General features: G+C 39.3%; 1 protein-coding gene and 2 non-coding genes across 4 annotated transcripts; 1 reads left to right on the plus strand and 2 right to left on the minus strand.

Moving 5' to 3' along the window:
* Positions 1-588: 588 nt before the first annotated feature.
* Positions 589-11,296, minus strand: LOC108667312 (60S ribosomal protein L15). Of its 2 annotated transcripts, none has more exons than XM_018154332.2 (5): positions 11,222-11,296; positions 4,561-4,748; positions 2,118-2,254; positions 1,287-1,408; positions 589-815 (listed from the first exon to the last, which is right to left on the minus strand). In XM_018154332.2, exons 2-5 carry the CDS (start codon positions 4,730-4,732, stop codon positions 632-634), a joined length of 615 nt encoding a protein of 204 aa, XP_018009821.1. In that variant the 5' UTR covers positions 4,733-4,748; positions 11,222-11,296; the 3' UTR covers positions 589-631. The 2 variants fall into 2 exon arrangements, with proteins under 2 accessions (XP_018009821.1, XP_047741405.1); XM_047885449.1 differs by lacking the exon at positions 11,222-11,296 and adding an exon at positions 11,173-11,195.
* Positions 11,297-12,665: 1,369 nt separating this feature from the next.
* On the plus strand, positions 12,666-12,738 carry Trnar-ucg. The gene has a single exon. It is a non-coding gene; the product is annotated as a tRNA-Arg (tRNA).
* Positions 12,739-18,511: 5,773 nt separating this feature from the next.
* Positions 18,512-18,583, minus strand: Trnag-ucc. The gene has a single exon. It is a non-coding gene; the product is annotated as a tRNA-Gly (tRNA).
* Between the last annotated feature and the right edge of the window lie 4,313 nt (positions 18,584-22,896).

Consider the following 22,896-nt stretch of genomic DNA (forward strand, 5'->3'; position numbering starts at 1 on the left):
TCACCTCACGTCCTCAATGCATCTTGAATCAAAGAGCAAGTCTGCCATTAACTACTAATATTTTTAACCTAATCCATAATTTCAACTGACCCATCAGTTAGGTCAGATTTAATAGAGATAAATTTAGTTAACGTCATGGCAAACCTCCCAATTTCCCAGATATGTCGACATTACTAGCAACGAGAACGACTCAAAGTGTCAACTGCTGAAAATTGATCATTTGGAATAGATTTTCAATTCGGGGAAACTGGTATGCGAAATTATGAATACTAGTACTTAAACAATCCCCTACTAGCCTTTATGTAATCTCAGAACAATCTGGTGGCTACACAGACGAGGAAATACTAGCAGTTACTACTTGCCTCGTGTATAAGCTCAATAGCTGGTAGAACTAAAGGCGGCTAGTTTTAGTCGGCACTAACTGCTCCAACTTGCCCCTAAAACGAGGCGCACCGTGTCGTGATATCCTTCAATATTTCGTTCAATTTTACACCCAATATCGATACAAAATTTGGCTGAGTAAGCAGTAAAAAAAATTTTCCACGAGCTGAATAAAGAATATTTACGAGAAAAGGCATGAAAAGAGAATTCCACGAGAAGATCTTTATTATGAGGAGATGGTTGGCTTCCTCTAACGCCTTCTTCGCAGCGACAAGGTGTTCCTCCTCTTCCATGCAGCGGCGCGGGAGCCACCGATGGTCTTGTTGTACTTGAAGCCCTTGCCCAGACCGCGATGCTTCTTGCCAGCGCTGGTCAGGCCACGCAACTCACGGTGGTTGTGCTTGCTTGACACGATCCAGTTGATGGCGGGGTCCCTGGGTGGGGGGATGATGTTGAGTATACGGGGCAGCGTAAGGGGGGGGTATGCACACTGGATGATTAAATGAGTAACAGAAGCGAGGGAATTGGGGAATGAGAAGCTAGGGAACAACGGGGGAGGAATCGATCAGCGAGTGACTAAAATGTGGACCGTTGGCGTAGGACGATTGACGTCCCTTAATACATAATAATAATAATTATTAGCAAGTAGCAAAATTAGAGAAGGCAAACTTGATTCGTGTCTGCCCGATCATAACTCCAAGCCGGAATCGTTACAAGGGATACGAGATGAATGTTATGTCAATACACTGCAATTTATGTTCATGTTAAATAAGGTACAAAAAAGTTCTACAAAACTATTGACAATTAGCGAGATCAACTGGAGGGCACCAGCGGCATCTTCTCGAGAACTACAATTAGTAGAATATAAAGGCAGATTAAACAGTACATGCGGGAGCTGAACATACCTGCGCACAGCCTTGTGTGCCCTGTCAATCATGATGACCTCGTAGTACTTGTACGTCGAGTCTTGCGCGATCCAGTACGAGTTTAGCACCGACAGCGATGCGATGCGCTTCCCTGCGCGCTCCTGACAACCGTGCAGAGGTTAACAACTTTACCAATAGAAACTTAATGAAACATAAACGGAGTGACGCGTGTCAATGCTTGACCAAATTCGATTAAATATATTCTATAAACATGAAAGATGGTGACTAAGTCATTAGCTAATTTTATTCCGTTTGACCTCTTGATTGAAAACTCAATTGGTAACTTATAGGATAAAAACTTATGAGTTTGAACAGACAAGCTTCAATTCGGTAAGAAGGATGCAGGAACGCATCCAGGTGTATAGAGGCGCGATTCAATTATGAATGTGATACGGCAACATATACTGCGCGAAGCACACGGACACATAACAATGGAAGAATAGAAACATTCCACGCAACACGCAGCCACCCACGCAACACGCAGCCACACACGTAGCAACACGCAGCCACACCCGTAGCAACACGCAGCCACACACGTAGTCGCATACGCAACACGCAGCCACACACGCAACATGCAGCCACACACGTAGCAACACGCAGCCACACAAGTAGTCGCATACGCAACACGCAGCCACACACGTAGCCGCATACGCAACACGCAGCCACACACGTAGCCGCATACGCAACACGCAGCCACACACGTAGCCGCATACGCAACACGCAGCCACACACGTAGCCGCATACTCAACACGCAGCCACACACGTAGCCGCATACGCAACACGCAGCCACACACGCAACACGCAGCATACCTCAGCAATGCTCTGGTGGTTGCGGGTGGGCTTGAGCTCGTTGACTCCGTGGCTGCGGGGCTTGCCGTAGGTGCAACCCTTCGCCACCTGACGCTTGCGACCACCGCGGCGCACACGCACGCGGTAAATCACGAAGCCTGAAAGAGAAAAAAAACGCTCACTAAAAATCTTGATTACATCCTCATATTATTCAGAAACTTGAGATCTATAAACTTCAATAATAATAAATTCACTTGTAACTAAAGCTTAACCCAGGAAACCCAGCTTCAAATTTCAGTTACTTTTGGAGAGCTCGTTAATTGTAAGAGAAACAACGCGGGTACCTGCAGCGTACATCAACAGCTCACATCACGTACATCAACAGCTCACATCACGCACATCAACAGCTCACATCACGCACATCAACAGCTCACATCGCAGACATCAACAGCTCACATCGCGTACATCAACAGCTCACATCGCGTACATCAACAGCTCACATCGCGTACATCAACAGCTCACATCACGTACATCAACAGCTCACATCGCGTACATCAACAGCTCACATCACGTACATCAACAGCTCACATCGCAGACATCAACAGCTCCCATCATGTACCATACTTCAACTACAGAAAAATTAATTACAAAAATACATAGAATATAAACTCTACAATTCGACAAATTAAAATTGAGGCAAATGAAGTTATAGGCCATTTTTAACCTAAGAAATACTTTGGTTTAAAAGGTTATCAGGGCAAGAAACAGTAACACAAATATAGCCATTCAGGTACGTGGTACAGGCATGAACTATGAAAGAGAAGCACATGACCAAATTACATGAAGCAAATCATCTTACAGATACCAGAGCTTCCTTCTACACGGTCAGCTTTTCCTGCAGTTATACACTGAATTGTTTCATGGTACTTGACGACAGGGAACATCAAAACTCGTGAGCAAAATACTGAAGCCCCTGGTCCAGTTACCGGGGCAACAATAGAATTGTCAATGTAACCACCTTAATATTGTATAAGACTAACAAACAACGCCTTGGTGCAGTCCCTCAACTAGCACCAACCCATAACTCTCCTGGCACCACTATTTAATCTCTAGGTGCCCTCTACACCAGCACATCCCAAAGCATTCGCCTCCTAACTCTAGATAACCAAAAAAACTACAATGTTTAGAAGCATACAAATCATCTTTCTTGAAAGTCTAGTCACGTGATGAATTTAAATTAAAATACCAACGGAGAAATAATCATACTTACAGGACTCGAGACCAATTAATATCACATAGAATTATTGATTGTATGAGCCGCCATGAGCTCGGCATAACCACGAGCAATATATTGGCAGGAGCAGGATTGCTGTACCAGACTTTCGGCACAGAGCGGCCACTGACCGACCTGTAATTAGAGTCTGGGTGCTCTAATTACCTTAATTCAGACTATGGTCAAAACATTTACTAGCATGTCATTAAATGGGTCATTAGAACCCATTGAATACTGCATCGTATACATAGCTTTCTCATGAAAAGATAACAAGAAGCCATTGTCAACATTATCATTACATTTAAATTAAGTTAGGAATTAGAATTATATTTTGGTATGGCTACTCTCTTAAAATACAGTAAACGATTTATATACCAACACTGTATGGATTTTATATTACTGGAAATTGAGCATACATAGCAAATACTGTAATCCTCATGCCTCAGAAACAACTGAGGAACATGGAATAGCTGATGGAATGGGTTTGGAAGTGCTTTGGCAAATTGGCAGGGTTGTCAAATTTCCCCCTGAAAATTATCATAGTGAAAATGCCATGAATATTCGTTTGCTACCTTCATGCAGCAACACAATAATAATTAGAGGATTATTTACTTGTTAGTTCTGTCTACAAGCCAACAGCAACAGCCAGCCAGAGTGACAAGGAACTTTTGCTCTGCCAGGCGTATGTCACAGAGTAGCAAAAGCACTCTGAAAATGTTCCTGGTTTGCATCAATTAAAATAAATTGAAACATGAAAAATAATACATTTAAAGTTGCAATCGCAAGGAGGTAAGGCCATATGGCCAAAATTGCTGCAAACCTATAGCTAGAAATCTAATATAAAGACGGTGAGTGGGAAACCTGGAAAGTCGTATATGAGTCTGGAAAATTATAAGTCATATACAAGTCAGGAAAATTGTGAGTTGTACAAGTCACCTTTATATGGCTTGCAATTTTCCAGCCTCACGACTTTTAATTTTCCAAACTTGTATACAACTTTTCAGGTTTTCCATCACAGGTATGCACCCCATAAAGAGGAATAAACATTATAATTGTAAAAACAAACGAGTGTTAAGCACTTACTATATCTAGCAGATTGTGAAGAAACAAGTGCAAGCTGGAATGGTAAAATAAAATTGAGAACATTAGGCTTCAACACGATATAGATTTAACCAAGAAAAAATGTTGTACCTTGCTTGTGCTTGTATCCGAGTCGCCTGGCCTTCTCAGGGCGTGTGGACTGGGGGGCTCTGTGCAGGGTGTTGAGGTGACGCAGGTTCCACGTGCGCACACGCAGGATGAACCTCATCACATCGCTCTGCTTCTTGCGGTACAGCTCCTGCATGTACTTGTACGCACCCATGGTGACTGCGTATTAACTGCAAGCAGGATAAATGTTAGTGTGAGTTGGTAGGAGCATGGTGGTATTGACAGCTACTTTTTTACCATTGCATTTAGGTAATAATTACCAACAATTAGTAAACTGTACAAGAAATTTGCCTGTTTATATGATTCACCCATGATCATGTAGCCTAAAGCAGTGAATAAAACTCCACCAGCATTATGGCCTAAGTAGATAAAGCTGCAAAATGCCTAAATTACTGAAAACATATCACTGTGGAGCAGTAAACTGTCAGTATGAAGCCTAAAAGGAAAATCACCACCCATGAATTAGGCAAAAATGCCTGTGAATCTGGCTAATTTTGCCCGTTTTAGTGGACTTGTACCAATTTATTCAGTGAAAAATAAGTGAAAAGAGGCATATTTTAACCTGCGATTTTAAAAAATTGCCATGAAGTGATTATTTATGCCTGCAATTTTAGGAAACTTTTGTCTGATATTCCACAATGGACAATCAGTGGGAAAATTTTCACTCTTGTTTTTTGAATCTGCTATTTTCCTACTAGATGAATTGCTATGAAATAAAATTGTTAATGAAACAGTATGCTCTCTTTTCATGCATGCTCTGAGAATTAAATTTTGTTCTTATTGCTGTGACTAAAGACTTTGGTCAATAGTAATCAATGCAGAAATTGTTGGGATATTTTTCACACCTGGTAACAAATCCAATTTCGTAAAGAACAATTAATCAGGGACACAGCTTATACAAAATAATTGGTCAATATTGATAATACATGAAATAATACAATGAATGTGGCAGAGGGGATTTCTTAACACATGTACAATTTTGATAATACAAATAGCAATTTCAGACCTGAATCTACCTTAAATCTGAATAAATTGAATAGTCATAAAATTATCTACAATACTAATGAATTTGGCCAATTTTGAATACAAAAAAGTTGACAATGCCATTAACTTAGATACCGTAAAATGGGGTAACTTAGACCGGCGTGGTAACTTAGACCACTTTCCTTTTTTAACAAAAACGCTCAAAACTCAAAAACTATTTGACATAGAAAAATTTTGTCAATGGGCATTAAAGGCCTAATACTGAGGCTACATAACACAGTAGAAAGATTTAAAAAGTTTGCGTATCTAATAGGTTAAAAAATTTAAAATGTGACCCATGAAAAAGAAGCTAATTATTTACAGTCTGTCAGAGTACCCTCTTCATTTTTTTATTTATTTTTTGGTAAAATAACTCCAGGTTTTGATGCATTGCAATAGAACTCTTCTAGTTACATATGCAAATGACAAATTTTAGGAAAGTGTCATAGTTTGCAAATGGGGGCGCCGCCCCCAAATGGAGTAACTTAGACATGTTTCAATTCAAGTTTAATTTAGCTAGTAAAAAAATGTCATCATTTATAAAAAAAGTGGTCTAAGTTACCCCATTTTACGATATGTCGCTCTTTCAAGCCAATAAATGTATGGTAGCATAATGATTAATTTAATTGCAATAATTTTCTAGGCCCCTTGAGTGCACCATTCATAAACTTGGTATACATTGATACAGGTTCAATGAATTGAGAGCTCATTAAAAAGAAAAATAAATCCATCTTTCCTTCTTTGAGTTTCTATTCCAGGAAAAGGAGGTTCTTTTGATTCTATCAGAGGCATTGCACTCTCCAGTCTCCTCCTTTGAATTAGCCCAATCCAGAATATCAGGCAGAAAAATTACAGGTTAAACTACCATTAATTGGCACTTTTCAAGACTTGCTGGCAAAAAGTGGACAATTTTTAGCAAGTAAATTAGGCAAGGGCAATAAAAACTGGTCAAATTGACAGCAAGCACACATGCATTTTTCCAAGTTCATTTGTAGCTTCTGCTGTATCTTTCAGAAAAGTTATGGCCTTATGGGCATTGCCTAGTGCCTGTGTAGAGGCCCTAGGCAGGCATGATATGTACCGTAAAATGGGGTTACTTTGACCGGTGGGGTAACTTTGACCACTTTTCGTTTTTTTAACAAAAAACCCCAAAACTCAAAAACGATTTGACATAGAAAATTTTTGTCAATGGCCATCAAAGGCCTAATACTGAGGGTACGTAACACAATAGAAAGATTTAAAAAGTTTGTATATCTAATAGGTTAAAAAATTAATAATGTGACCCACGAAAAATAGCTATTATTCAAAGCCTGTTGGAGTACCCCCTCCAATTTTTGTATTTTTTGGTAAAATAACTCCAGGTTTTGATGCATTGTAGTAGAACTCTTCTAGTTACATATGCAAATGACAAATTTTAGGAAAGTGTCATAGTTTGCAAATGGGGGCGCCGCCCCCAAATGGGGGAACTTTGACCACCTAATGGCAGCCGTGACGGGGTAACATTGACCGGCTTGGAAATTAAGTTAAAATTACCATAGGTACCTATATAACATATTTTATATTTGATACACCTATTAATGTTTTTTCTTTATGTTTCAGACTCTACTGAGTCTTATATATGGTAATTTTACCTTCATTTCCAAACCGGTCAATGTTATCCTGTCACGGCTACCATTAGGTGGTCACATTTTGCCCATTGGGAGGTGGCGCCCCCCCATTTGCAAACTATGACACTTTCCTAAGATTTGTCTTTTGCATATGTAACTAGAAGAGTTCTACTACAATGCACCAAAGCCTGGAGTTATTTGGAGTTATTTTACCAAAAAATAAAATTGATTTTACCGCCCAGTCAAAGAAACCACAAGAGCTGAGGTAACAAAGACCATAACTTTTTTTGAAATTACATCAAAACTATGAGAGGCAGGAGCCAGCAATTTATGGTGAATAAAGCTGGAATATAGACCTGTATTTTGCACGTTTCAATTTAAGTTTAAGTTTTTTTAGTTTTTTTAAGTTAAGTTAAGTTAAGTTTTTAAGTCTAGTAAAAAATTGGCATCATCTGAAAAAATAAAGTGGTCAAAGTTACCCCATTTTACAGTAGCTACCTTTTGAGCCACAAACCAATAATTTCTATCATTTTTGGAGGAATCAAGATTCCTGCTTGATGAATCAGCTCTTGAAATGTGTCTGATCGTGCTATAAGATTTCAAACTTATTTAAAATATAATTTTGCAATTGCAGCCTAGTGAGCAGGGCTGGAAAAGTCCTATTTTGGGGGGGGGGGGAATATTACGGCTTTAATATCCTATAATTTCAGTAGGTATGAAATCTTGTGGCTTTAATGGCATGTATTTTTGTTTGATTGAAAAAATCAGTTTGCACTCTGCAAACTTGTCATTTCATAAAATTTCCAACTTCCACAATCCACACCATTCCAACAATCCTGCCAAAATATCCTGCACAACAAAACAACAAGTCAACCTAAAACATTTCCTTATAGATCGCATAGTTGCGGTCATGTCAGAGCAGTCAGACTGCATTATCACATGATCAATTGCCACTCAAGTGAAAACAAATGTTAGTGTTGACTGTTTTTAGGGTTAAATTAGATTAGGGGTAACACGCGCAGAGGACTTAGTAAAAAAGTTTGCAGCTGCCGGCTCTTAAATGGCTTTTAATAGCTGAGATATCTAATTTAGGTTCAAAGAAATTAAATCACGACTTGAAGAAATGGAATCATGGCTGGCATTCCTGGCAAATTCATAAAACCACAGCTCCAAAAATTCAGTCACGGCTACCAAGTAGATATATTCCATGCCTGCTAGGCTGCTAGTGAAGAAAACGTGTACTCTCTGAACCGCAACTGGATTTCAAAAGCCGCGGTTACTTATATGAATTTGCAACATGATTGCATTTCTTTGAGCTGTTAATTCCTTGCCCTGGCCATGAAGAGTCATTTATGAGCCACAAACTTATTAACAAAGTCCAGTACACATGTTACTCCAAAGTCCAAATTGCCAATTTTACCCTAGTAACAGCAACAAGAACATTTGTTTTTACTTTACAGGCAACTGAAAATGTGAAAATGCAGTCTGACACAACCAAAACTATTTCCTATGCAATCTAAAAGAAAATGTTTCAAGTCAACTCATTATGGAGGATATTATGGCAGGGGCCTCGAGTCGTAGTACTAAGTACTGCCAAAGCCGAAAATTTTCTGAACCATGTTGTTTGTGAACCATGATTTTTTCAATCAAACAAAAATATTTTATATTGGACATTTGGACTCATTGGAGCCCTGAGATTTCAGATCTACAGAAAGCCAGGGGACACTAGTACTGACTAGGCTTGGCTACATGATATTAAAGCCACACAATTTCAGAAAAAACTATGACTGTTCCCAACCAGATTGTACTAGCTAAAAGATTCAAGTAATAAGGAAATTTTCCAGCTTGTGTTATGGGGTTTTTCCAAGGTTTTATTCTATCCTGAGGTTAGTCAGTACTCAGTAAGGCAAGTCAACCAATGTCCAGCAGACCAGCACCATGCCACATTCATACTCAAGTAAAGAAAAAATGTTATATTCTGTAATTATAGGGAGCTAGAGTTGATATTCTCATATGAGGGAATTTTCAAAACCTGCTTCGATTTTGAAGTTTGAATTACCTACATGCTGAGTCAGTGAGTCAGAGGCTGTCATGTCAGTCATGATTCCTGCCTTTCAAAATTTTTTAATAGGTACCTAAATTGAAATGCTGTATTCCATGATCAAAATTTGATAATACCCTTTTGCTAACATTCTAATAATGCATCTAGATAGCCGGAAACCTGAGCACAAGAAAGCCATTTCTCGAAGAAATGGTGGGAAAGCTATTCATATACTGATATAGGGAGCACTGCCGTAGCCCAAAAATTTGACTCTTAAATCAGCCCAAAAGCCAATGCCAACCCTCTACATGCAATAGAAATAGTCAGTCTAATACCTAAGCTGCTGCAAGCAGCTGTTCTTACTTGCCTCATTTCGCCACACCAGCTTGAAACAAGCAATGCCTCAATCGCATCACCTTACCCACTTCGCAGGCGTAAGCCCAGCCCTAACGCTCACCAGCATCCTCTACCTCCACACTTACCCCATTCTCTCCACCTTTCCGCGATACTGTGAAGGGCATAGTGGCAAACCAGGGCTTTTTTAGAATCAGTTCATTTTTAATTTCTCATTTACTCAAGATTTAAAACAATTTCTTAAGTACGATAATGCTGGTATCCAGGATACTTTACTGGTCTACTTATAGGACTCAAAAATGAACTTGAGGGAGAGTCTAAAAAACTCTCTGCTTAGCCACTATGGCAAAGGGGTTAGGTTAGGTTAGGTTAGGTTTGGTTAAACTTCTTCTGCAAGCTGGTACCAAAAGGAGGGGGAGCAGGGGGTAAGCGTGGAGGTTTAGCCTCCAGAAGAACGGACAGGCTGGAGAGGTAGCAGTGTGGCGCAGGGCGTACCGAAAGGAGGGGGAGCAGGGGGTAAGCGTGGAGGTTTAGCCTCCAGAAGAACGGACAGGCTGGAGAGGTAGCAGTGTGGCGCAGGGCGTTCTTTATCAAAAGTGGGGAAGGGGCTAGGCTCATAGTGGCAAACCAGTGATTTTTTAGAATCAGTTCATTTTTAATTTCCTCATTTACCCAAGATTTAGGCCAAAATCTTATGTATGATGATGCTGGTATCCATGATACTTTTCTGCTCTACTTATAGGACTTGAAATTGAACTTGAAGAAGAGTCTAAAAAACTCTCTGCTTTGCCACTATGGCTAGGCTGCATGGAATAGAAATATTTTGGGGTTTAGCGTGTGGGTTACGACCATTGTTTTGGCGGCTTGCAGGTCATTGGCTTGCTGGTTTGCATCCATGAAGGAATTTAGTCCCTGTGGCTTTCATGTGGCTTTTCAATCATGTTGGCTAATTTGCTCTGCAGCATGCTTGCGCACGGGGCATAGTGGCAAAGCAGAGTTTTTTAGACTCTCCCTCAAGTTCATTTTTGAGTCCTATAAGTAGACCAGTAAAGTATCCTGGATACCAGCATCATCATACATAAGAACTTGGTTTAAATCTTGGGTAAATGAGAAAATTAAAAATGAACTGATTCTAAAAAATCTCTGGTTTGTCACTATGGCACGGGGTGAAGTATGAAAATTATGCTGGTAGGCCTATTGGGCAATGCTGGGTTATTTCAGTCGTCCCCTGATATAAACATGGCTCAAAAAGGAAATGCAGTCCATGCCATGTGATGATGTGAGCAACAAGCACTTGCATTTTGCCACACTTAGATTTTAGCTTATAGTTTCTAGGTATATCCAAAAAAAATTATTCAAATTAGCTTCGAAACAGCAATATTTATCAGTTATCACATTGCAGCAGAGTAATGAGAGTATCAAAAACACATTCTCAATACGACAACCTTCAACTTTTCTGAATAAACAAAGTTTCTTCAGTTAATAAGAACAGTGCTATGAAACAAAAAAATTATTCCATTCAACTGATACATCACAAGAATAATTTAATCACATAATTAAAAACTTTACCCAATTCACTTTTAAAATAATAAATCAAATTTACGAACAAAATACGTACCTAACACTCGAAACAACAACAAGGCAATAGAGGGGTAGGGGTGGCGGTGTGAATGTTGCCAGAAAGAATTCGGAATTGACTAATTGTAATATGGGAGACCGTCCACAGATAGACATGAAATAGTGATACTATAAATGAATTTGAAAATATCATTTCAAATTCATGATAACTTGTTTCGTTATTATAATGCTGCTTATATTGTATTTATATTTATTCAAATAACCAGATTATAGGGTAAAAGGAAGCATACATTAATTAAGTTGCATGCGCAGTTTAGATCTTAACATCCGTGCTTTTTCTAATAATCAAATCGTTATAATAAACCTAAATGTTAGAAATAAAATATAATGATACATCGGCATCCGCTGTCTGACAATAAAGAAGAATCAGTATTAAAACCTCCAAATATGTTTAGGTATTTTCAAATCAACGCTAAATAGTATTTTATGAGCACAACGCTGCCAGCGGAAGAAAAAATTATGTAGAGATCAAATAACGATACATAACTTATGTAATTTAATTTGGAGAGATGTTTCACACATTTTTTCGATTTCACCATCATTTGGGAGTTATACGGCTGTAAGGAGAAACGACCGACAGTTTTGCAGCTGATTGTAAAATTTGTAGTGAGCCTAAAATATATCCCAAATTAGATTAAAATAGAATAGAAATTTCTGTACTGAAGATAGAGGCCCATGGCATGTTGCCGATTCAAACTCGATCTTTCCATAGCTGACAATTGTTTGAGATAGCTGTTGGACTTGAAGGCGTTCTTACTCGGAGCTCGGAAATTAATCAAGGCAGCTCAATGAAAATTTGCACACATGTTCAATAGGACCTAAATGTAATGTTTAGTTCGTGGTCACTTATTTCACTTTCGTTTGCGAGTAATACGTTCATATTGTATTGAATTCGCAGTGAGCATAATATACATCACCTGTTCAATTGCACAGTTTTTTCCGTTTAACTTGGAAACGAAGGCGAAATAAAAAAAAACGATCACAACCTAAACATCACCGTTAGATCCTATTGAACACGTGTGCAAATTTACATCGAACCGCGTTCATTATTGTGGTATTTTAGGCCCAATAAGACTTGGAGACTGGTCGCGAGACCGGCCGTCAAAGTATCGGAGAGGTGCATTAGCGTCTAAAATATGCAAGGAAATGATCAAAACGTCTAAGACACGTTTGCAAAAGCACACAAGTTGTAATATTTATGGTGAAAACAAGAAAGTGCAACTTTTCAAACGATCCTGTTCAATTAAGCTAGATGTTTTTAATAGCTTTTACGTATGACATATCATAGTCATTCCGAGACAATGGAATGGAACCAATTCTAATCAATTTAACAGTAAAATACAATATAACGATATAATAAATTCGCTTCAATAATATTTAAATGCAATTGGTCAGAGATCGATGAAGAATTTTATTACATCATTGGCCGTGTGGCCTAATGGAGAAGGCGTCGGACTTCGGATCCGAAGATTGCAGGTTCGAGTCCTGTCACGGTCGAGAATATACGGTTTTGATCTAATAATTGAAAAATAAACAGAATCTAACTCTTGATGTACATACACCGGTATCAATATTTTGTTATCAGATACATGGGACTGCTATAAAATGAAAGCTGTGGCACATGGAATTGTGTGCGCTAATGAAATTCTATCTTTTCGTAAGAAATACTTGATGGACAAATAACATTTATTGTTTAATGCATTTGCAAATGAAAAATCCGGCATTGAAGATTTATATTACATTTTCCGCAGTCATTTAGGTACTTTCAAAATTAGTTAGTTAATTAGTTAGTTAGATTTAAAATTAGTTAGTTAATTTGGATTCGAGTTCTTGAGAGGTATATGATGCTCTTTAAAGTCGGTGATCCCGAATGTCTTCACGATGAATTTCAGGACATCAACTTTCTGTTATCTTAACTTACGTCACCTCTACTTCTACCTATAGACTTCTCTCCAGTTCCTTTTAACTTCTACTGCTACCTATAGTCTCTCTTTCCCCTCAATTAACTGTCCTCTCCTCTCTAGCCCCTTCTCACTCATACTCCCTCCTTGTCCCTCTCTGCCCCTCAACTATCTCCTCCTGTCTAGTCCTATTCGCCATTAGTCCTCGCTTACCCCCGGTTCCCCACTTCCCTCAAGATTTTCTCTCCCTACCTCCTCATCACTTACCATCCATGCCTCATGTCATTACTTCTTCCCCCTCCAGCCCCCACTTCCTACACCCTACTCCTCTAAGCAGCTAATCCCCAAGCCCAAAATAACGTCCCCAAATTCCTTGTATTTTCAAGACCCGCCGCAAGCCCAGATCCGAGCCAAGCCTAAACGAGGCTAAATTCACTCGCTTCTTCTAATACGTGAAAATTCCGTCACTATATTTTGTATGGCGAAAATATAAACACAAGAGAGAAGTAAAATTCGCGTAGCATTCACAACAATTTTCGAGGCTGAATTCCCAATGAAATTCACGACGTTATTCACAATTCGGTCCACTGCTTAAAAACGCGATAACATTCACCATCACTCACTGGACTCCATCCACAGCAGATTTCACGATAAACTTCTAACTGATAACATTCCTGTTAATTGTAAAATTGTCCTCACATCCTACACATCCATGGGCCTATTTCTTCAACGCCGACACTTCTATTCTATTCTACTTGCATTAAAATAACCGAGCGTCGCAGGCTGATATCCATCAACTTTTATTCCCGACTTTTCCTCTGAATTTTCCGAATTCGCCGCAGAATTTTCACAGAAATTCCCCGTAATGAATTCCGCTTTGCGTCGGTAAGGACGAGTGACGTGCTAATGGTTCGCCTGTCTGGCCTAACTTTCGAGGCAAGTTTTGCAGTGGCGTTGATTGCGCCGTCGCCATCCGCAAGATTTATCCACGAGTCCTCTACGCATTAATTTGAACGTAACTATCCTGATGAACCGCCCAGTTTTATTCTTGGAAACATCTCTTTTATTTTAACCCTAAAATCACGTAACACTTACAAGACGGACTATTGGAAGAAAATATTTATTTATTGGGCCGCGTCTTAGCCACTGTCTGAATTAACCCAACACTCATATAAGTGAATGGGTAATTTTGTTCAAATTTTGACACACTTTCTTACCAGCTGCACGAGCAGAGAGCGGACGTAGCACTGATACCCCCCTTGTGTCGAGTCACAATGAGATAAAATGACCATACAAGGGGAGTAAGAGCAGCGCTGTTGGACAGTCTCACTCAGTTCTCTGAGTGACAACAAACAATAGACTAGCTTATCAGTGCTTTATAACGGTCTGTTAATTATATTTCACTCTTTAAATACAAACGATGACTGAGCAAATCAATGGACCACTCACAGTCTCGTTACCGGCGATCGTCTCAGAGGAATTTGTCGTGAATAGGGCACATCCACATGAAGAAATAGGAGTGCTGATGTCGAAATAGTTGAATTTATATCTCATTTATCTATTTCCCGGTCTAAATTCGATCAGCAGTACGCAAAAAAAAATTTCGTTTCGAGTTGAACGTTTTTGAGCCCTAATTAACCCTACTGAACACTAACCCTCTTCCAGTCCCAACCTTCACGGTGAGTCATCATTCGATACAGAGGGACATAAGTGAGTCAGCATTCGGTACAGGGAGACATAAGTGAGTCATCATTCAGTACAGGGAGACATAAGTGAGTCATCATTCAGTACAGGGAGAAATAAGTGAGTCATCATTCAGTACAGGGAGAAATAAGTGAGTCATCATTCAGTACAGGGAGACATAAGTGAGTCATCATTCAGTACAGGTAAATGACCACGAGTCCCAACTAGGATTTACTCTCAGAAAAATGAATGGGTCAAATAATAACACACAAACTGGAACATGAATTGGTTATACTGTCTAAATAGTGACACACTTACTGGAAAATAAATTGGTTGTACTGTCTAAATAGTGACACACTTACTGCACGTAGCAAGTCAATGCCATTTTAATGGTCCAGACTGGGTAAGGAAGGTCCACACAAGAGAGAAAATTTGGTTTGGATTTGGAGAAAATCTCAATTAATCCTCTTAGTGCAATACAAAAATATCACAGTTCCCGAAGCGTATTCCGCGTCACTTAGACTCGTCTTTGATCCAGTTGCTCTGGTATCGGAACCCAATTTAAGCTCACAGAGCGGTCTGTCTGTCACTATGGGTTGACGGGTTTCTGTCTAAACTAACGGAGAACTTGTTAAGATAAACCACAGAACATTACCATCAACACCGTCGGCTTGGAAATTTTGCAACCGACAGTGAAAAGTTGCTGTCACAAGTGCCAGCACCAACTAAGAGGCTGTCAAAAGTGCCAGCACTAAGCGGCTGTCAGAAGTGCCAGCACTAAGCGGCTGTCAGAAGTGCCAGCGCTATAAGCGGCTGTCAGAAGTGTCAGCACTAAGCGGCTGTCAGAAGTGCCAGCGCTATAAGCGGCTGTCAGAAGTGTCAGCACTAAGCGGCTGTCAGAAGTGTCAGCACTAAGCGGCTGTCAGAAGTGTCAGCACTAAGCGGCTGTCAGAAGTGCCAGCTCCATCAGCCAGGAAGTTGGTGCAAATGGCGTCCATTGAGCGCCGCAACTTTGTCGCCCCGCGGAGGCGCGTCAACACTAGACGCCTCTTGAACCGGACTCTTAAGGCGGCGCGGCTGAGAGGCGCGATATTGCTTCTGCAGCCGGCCGACAATCAAAGAATATTTACGCTTCTCCTTATCCTGAAAAAAGGTTGAATGAGTTATACTATTCTCAATCTTGAAATTGTCAAATTTAACCGTATTGACTGATATAACCGTAGAAATAACCCAAACTAAAGGAAGCCACCGCAGGTGTTGCGGAATATTTCCTTTAGAGCCTGTGCGCAACCGAAGAATGTTTACGTTTATGTCAAATAAAAAGATTAAATTGAGTTAGGCTTAGCTCAATCCGGAAAAGTTCATATTTAATCGGATTGAATGATAATCTAAGTAGGAATAACCCACAAGAACGTAGGCTATAGCGCAAGTATGGTAGAATATCATTTCTCCATTGAAGCCCACGAACTCTGTGTGAAATCTTGCGAACTTCTCATCTTCAGCGCAGGGGTTCAATAATTTATACAGTCAATGCCGAAATTTTATTAGTGAACCTAAAAAGAGTAAAGTTTACGCTTGTTTACTGAAATTATATCTATACATATTGTGAGAAATTTAACATTTCTCACCGAGAATTACATAAGCATCAGATGATTTAATTTTTGCGCGCAGTGCGGTCGTCTTTTTTTGTCCAGCTGTGCGGACAAATGAGGGCAAATAGACGGAACACGTCCAACGTTACATCCGACGACGACTCGGAGACGAGGAGTTCTGTTCTAACTGTTGAGGCAAGAGGTTCCTTGTGCTGAGCTCCCGTGACAGTAGCCGGCTTCGGCCGGCTGCTACGTCATCCTTTCTAGAACTATCTTTCTCGAAGTTTGAAAATGCAGTACTGTCCCGCTCCGAGGCGTTGAGCCGGCGGATGCCATGGTACGACCAGCTACAGTGAAGTTTAACTCCTGAAGTTCTGCTCCCCTGAAGTTGCCAAATTCGTTATTTTTGTGCTCCCCTGAAGTTGCCAAATTTCGTTACAAAAATTTTAAGATGCCTCCATGTGTGGTTAGTACCCCCGGGTTCGTGGTTAGTGCCCCCAGGTGAGTGGTTGGTGTCCCCAGGTAGTGGTTAGTGTCCCNTTTATATCAAACTATATATCAAATCTATATTAAATTGTATTAAAATAAATCTATTTACAAGAAATGGGCATGTGCAATTTGCGTCGGCAGTTTATTATACTGTTACGGTTTTTGCCATCCTAATTTAAGTCTTTATTCTTCTTTCAACACGCAGTAAAACCTCTAACTATTCTTACTGTCTTCTTCCGTCCAACTTCCTACTCCTCCTACTGATTTCCTCTGGATTTCTAAAATTAAATTCTTCATTCGCTTCATCAAATAGAATTAATCAATTCACTGGGCATTAAAAACCTCAGGTTGGTTTAATGTGTTGATATCTTTGTGCCAATCCTGAAATTATCGTGTCATTAGTTTTGCCTGATCGATCCTTATGCAAGTCTGATAAAATTTGTATTTCTTTATAGTATCGGCATTCAAGTTTCGGGTCCTGCAGTGGATGCGCCTTTTCCCATTGCGACGATATTTCTTTTACGTCACGTGTACGTCGTCTGGCGTCATGACTACTTCACTTCGCTAAGGAGACTTGACCTGAAGACCTCGTATTTTGCCCCGCTCGGAACTAAGCCTGCTTTGGTGCCAAAACCTTCCTAACTTCTACGCTGTTACCAGAAGAGCAGTTTGCAGCCTTTTAATGAATTCAAAATAAATAAAATCTCAACTATATGTGGATGCGCCGTTGCTGCTTCCTCCCAATGTTCCTTGTTCTGTTTTCATTAATTAAATAAACTTTTAAAATTCAAAACTCGACTGTGTAAAATCCTTACAATATGATGATATATTCGAACAATCAACCAAATATTAGCCGGTTTCATTTAACAGCGACTGCGACGTCATGCAGTATAGAACGGCAGGCAGGCGCGGGAGACTGAAATGTTATTAAGGATTTAACCTTAGAATTAACTGGGCTATCTTTTATATTCCAGTTATAAATCAGGGCTTGACACCAAATACATCAATGTTTCCGTTGGAAAATTAACTGATTAATTTAATTGCCTGAATTTTTTAATAATAAATAATAGAATTTTAAGAGTGGATTATTCGCAAAGTACACGGTAATATGTAATTTATCTATATAGTGAATTTTATTATTGAATGATTAACAATAGTTATTTCTAGCATTTGGCACATTTATCAGCCAACAATTGTCAACATTTATCATTCTAAATCAAGCGTCAATCAGCAATATTTATTTATATTGACAGCACTATATTTATTTGAACCAAAAGTTGTACACTCCTACACTTGGCTTTCCTGAGCCAGGAATGAGCATATGCTCCGTATGGCTCTCATCAATTCTTCAATCAGGAATTCTCTTAAATGTCAATTATCAACTTTGTAGGATGAACTCAGACTCTGAGCTGAACGAGCGTGTCAGGATGTATACAATTCTGGGGTCATACTTTCAAAACTCGCTAAGTGAACGTAGGTACTTACGCTCTATTTTCTTGTCAATGATTGGTGGACTTGCTTGAAAGGCCGTCAATGATTGGCTCATGAACTTGCGATCTCTTAACTTTTTTTGGAAGTATAGGCCCTGATTTTAAAACATTGCTTTGCGATGGCCGGGAATCGAACCCGGGTCAACTGCTTGGAAGGCAGCTATGCTCACCACTATACCACCATCGCCTTGTGAATGTTGGATGTTAATGTCAATCATTGTCTGATGTAGGGTCTTGGCAAAATATTCTCGGATTTCTAAAACAACTTAACACGTTGACTTCGAAGTGGTACATATGCGTACCACAAAATGTATTTCTCCAGGTCGTAGTGGTACATAATTCAGGTTGCCTTAAATCGGCCAAATCCGAGAACAAATAATATACGTTTAAAAATTACTTTTTAAAGACAACACTTCCAAAGAATCCAGTGTCTCCAATCTTACAGATGTGCAATGAATTTCTCATCTATTTTCCGAAAATTAAAAAAATTAATTTTTCAATTTTTTTAATATATAAATTTTTTATTATATAATTTTATTTTCAAACTTATTTATTCTGTTAATTGATTCATGTATTGCCTCTGACTTCACACAAGTGTGCAAAATTTCAGATCAATTAGACAGGTAAAAGTGTGTCAAATATCAGTTATAAGATTTGTAGCTGACAAAATTATTTTTTCAACTTTTTTAATATTGGAAAAAAACATTTTATTCCATTTTTAAAATCATTTATTTTGACATTTGATTCATGCATTGTCTTAAACTTTACACAAGTGTGCAAAATTTCAGATCGATAGGATAGGTAGAAGTGTATTAAATTTCGATTACAAGATTTGTAGCAGACAGACAGACAGACAAACAAACACACTGACAAGAAGTGAAGTTAAATAGAAGTGTTGTAAAAAGGCCAAAAAAGGCCGATAACTAGATATAAACTAGTTTATTTGTAGGTTCCGCTATGAAAATTACATTTATTTTTCTTTTGCGGTATTTAAAATTTAATTAGGAAGTACCCCTATCATAAATTTTATCCTGCCAACGCATTTGAGAAAAACTAAATCACGGATTTAGTCCGGAAAAAATTACCGTCTGGCAACCCTGTTTAAAAACAGTACAAGATGTATAGTACAAGATGAAGCAATCGGAGTCAAAGTGTTAATGAAGAAAAAGATCAAAGTAACCAACGCATTGAATTTAGGAGTAAGACAGCGGGTTAACAATCCGATCCCGTAGCATTGTGCGTATTCTATGCGGACTTTATTTTGGGTGGGGTCGCCTGCCGAAGACCACAATTAACTGGATGTAAGCCGTCCGTATCTAGGCCGTGGGTCGAACCAGCTCTCGGTCGAACGGCCGCTTGTCGAAAGACGATAAATTTTGGAACAGAACTATGATATCTGAAACCTAACCTCAGTTGTGGTGAACGTAAAATTACGTAATTTAACGATGCCCGGGAGTCAGATTCGATCCGCGGCCTGGTGGTGCACGGCAGGTTCTATGCGAGGCCGGAGGAAGACAAAGCCGAGTGGTTCACGGCTGATTGGTGGATGTCCGGAGATATCCAAGGAGTTCGATTCAGGGATTATTTGTGCACAAAATTGGTGGTGCACGGCTGTGCTCCCTTTGGGTGACGTGTGGGGATTTGTGTGTATAATTCAGCAACTGCAGAGGGAGTCACCGTAGAACAAGCCGTTACCTGCGCCTTGCCGCTCCTGTACTACAATTAACTTTAATTTTATATACTGGTGTTTATCAGCACTAATTTAAATGAATAGTTTTGAAAGAGAATTTTATTTGAACCTCGGTACGCAAGATCATTACACCTAACATGGCGTAATGCTGACAACATACAACTGACACAATGATGACAGCATACAACTGACACAATGATGACAACAGCCAGGGACGCCGCAGAGTATATAAGAGGGACGCCTGCCACCCAGGCTCAGTCAGCCAGAGAGGCGCGTGGTGTGTGGAGGGTTTGTCTCCTGAAGCTGGCCTCGCCATGACTGGGTTTCAGTGACATTGCTCCCAATGATCCTAAAAAATTATAATAAACGAGCACGAAAGTAAAAAATTTTTTGAGATGTGTATAACTGGAAAATAAATAATGCGATATAAATTTAAAGTATAAATAAATAATGCGTAAATTATTTACATTTTTCAATTCTGAATGATTAATTCCCGCCAAACTTGATTCGATGAAACACGAATTCACACCCGACGTTACGTGAGCGTCACGCGCTCCACGAAACTTGTTCTGATTTATCTTATAATTCTCTAAATTCCTAATAATAATTAGTTATTGACAATCATTAATATAATTATTGAGGGCGGAACATAAGTCCCCCGATCAAGTCCTGCTAGTGACAGCACGGTGCACAGTGCAAGGCACGATGCTGTGACTGTCCCCCCCACCTATCAATGGACTTTGATACAACGTTGAATTAGCGTTAATTCGACCAAAAACATTTAATTAAACGTTGATTTAACGTCAGATTTCTGGTGGTTCAGATAATCAAATAATACGTTGCGAAAATAATCAGCAAGTAGCATTACGTTAATATTAAGCTATAATAGAGATAATTTCATTAATTAATTGATTATTTCCGAGTGCTGTTTGTAGCCGCTCTATCATTATGATATTTAGACGGTATAATGATTTCTTAACCATTCCATTACGTTAATGGTAACCTAATGATATTGAAACACGAATGATGTCTTTCTGATATTAAGACATGAATGATATTTTGATGACATCATGACTACAATGATATTAAGCGCATTGAACAGCATTGACGTAAGATATGCGGTACCGACGATAGGTGAGACTTATTATCCTTCACAATGCACTACCCTCACAATGCACTACCCTCACAATGCACTACCCTCACAAAGCACTACCCTCACAATGCACTACCCTCACAAAGCACTACCCTCACAAAGCACTACCCTCACAAGGCACTACCCTCACATGACCAAAATAGCCCCAGGCGCCCTCTGACGTGGCGCTTCCCTCCCTGAGCTGCATTGGCTACATTCGTTAAGGGGAATATCGATGAGTGCGTACGGCGAATAGTAATTAGGGAAATTACATATACTAATAATAAAAAATAATAATATATGTATAGCAATGTAGGCCATATTAATCGAAAAAGATAAATGCATGTGCATATTTCATTACTCTCGAACTAAATTTAGATATCGCGAATATCGATTACTTCACAGCAAACATTAACAATAAAATCGAACGTATTCATTATATTAATTCATAATAAGGGTAAAAAATATTAGAGAAGCAATGAATAATCTAAAAATATGCACGCATGTGCGGCTGGTGATGATTAGTACACATCGCTAATATTAACGGGGAAAATATCAAACATTTATAATATTACATAATAAGATATATAGATGATTTTAATATACACTTGTCGGAGGTATGCGCTGAAGTCTCATGCACTGAGTATGAAAAGAAATATAACTGATTATACGAAAATATATACGTTGTATTTTTCCATTTAATTACAAAACTATAATTGGGCATAATAATTTATTCAATTATTTTGTCAACGTTTTGTAGCAGCACTTATAATCTTAATTATCATTCGTAATGGCTCATTAATTGATTATTATTATTTAATGATGGGATCATTAATCTATTATTATTAATTAATGATAATCTTATTAATTAATTATTTAATAATGAGTCTCATCAAGATACCTAACAGCCATGCATTTATTATTTTATTAACCTACTATTCAGGACGTCGGGTAAAGGGTTAAGTGAAGCACTGTGTCACTTGCTATGAAAATATTATTGTTTTGCTATTGAGAAGAGAGAGTTAATGGGACAATGGCTGCCATATTGTGGATTTTCTACTTAACTGCAGGTGAGTGTTACTAATTAACATTAATGGGACCTTGTAACATGCCGTTATAGGGGTTGACATCGGGGGTTGACATCAGGGGTTGACATCAGGGGTTGGCATCAGGGGTTGAAATCAGGGGTTGACATCAGGGGTTGGCATCAGGGGTTGGCATAAGGGGTTGACATCAGGGGTTGGCATCAGGGTTGACATTGGGGGTTGACAATGGGGGTTGACATCAGGGGTTGGCATAAGGGGTTGACATCAGGGGTTGGCATCAGGGGTTGGCATTAGGGGTTGACATTAGGGGTTGACATCAGGGGTTGACATCAGGGGTTGACATCAGGGGTTGACATAAAGGGTTGACATCAGGGGTTGCATTAGGGGTTGACATTAGGGGTTGACATCAGGGGTTGACATCAGGGGTTGGCATTAGGGGTTGACATTAGGGGTTGACATCAGGGGTTGCATTAGGGGTTGATATTAGGGGTTGACATAAGGGGTTGACATCAGGGGTTGCATTAGGGGTTGACATTAGGGGTTGACATCAGGGGTTGACATCAGGGGTTGACATCAGGGGTTGACATCAGGGGTTGACATCAGGGGTTGACATCAGGGGTTGACATCAGGGG

Source organism: Hyalella azteca, unplaced genomic scaffold (genome assembly GCF_000764305.2).
Source record: "Hyalella azteca isolate HAZT.00-mixed unplaced genomic scaffold, Hazt_2.0.2 contig17970, whole genome shotgun sequence".
NCBI classification, from domain to species: domain Eukaryota; kingdom Metazoa; phylum Arthropoda; class Malacostraca; order Amphipoda; family Hyalellidae; genus Hyalella; species Hyalella azteca.

Bases quoted from the DNA above. Each gene is read 5' to 3' on its own strand.
- LOC108667312 (XM_018154332.2), bottom strand. From the start codon at position 4,732: ATGGGTGCGTACAAGTACATGCAGGAGCTGTACCGCAAGAAGCAGAGC. The intron at 2,255-4,560 runs GTACAACATTTT...TTTCTCTTTCAG, and splicing joins CGGATACAAGCACAAGCAAG to GCTTCGTGATTTACCGCGTG. The intron at 1,409-2,117 runs GTATGCTGCGTG...CACGGTTGTCAG, and splicing joins ACCACCAGAGCATTGCTGAG to GAGCGCGCAGGGAAGCGCAT.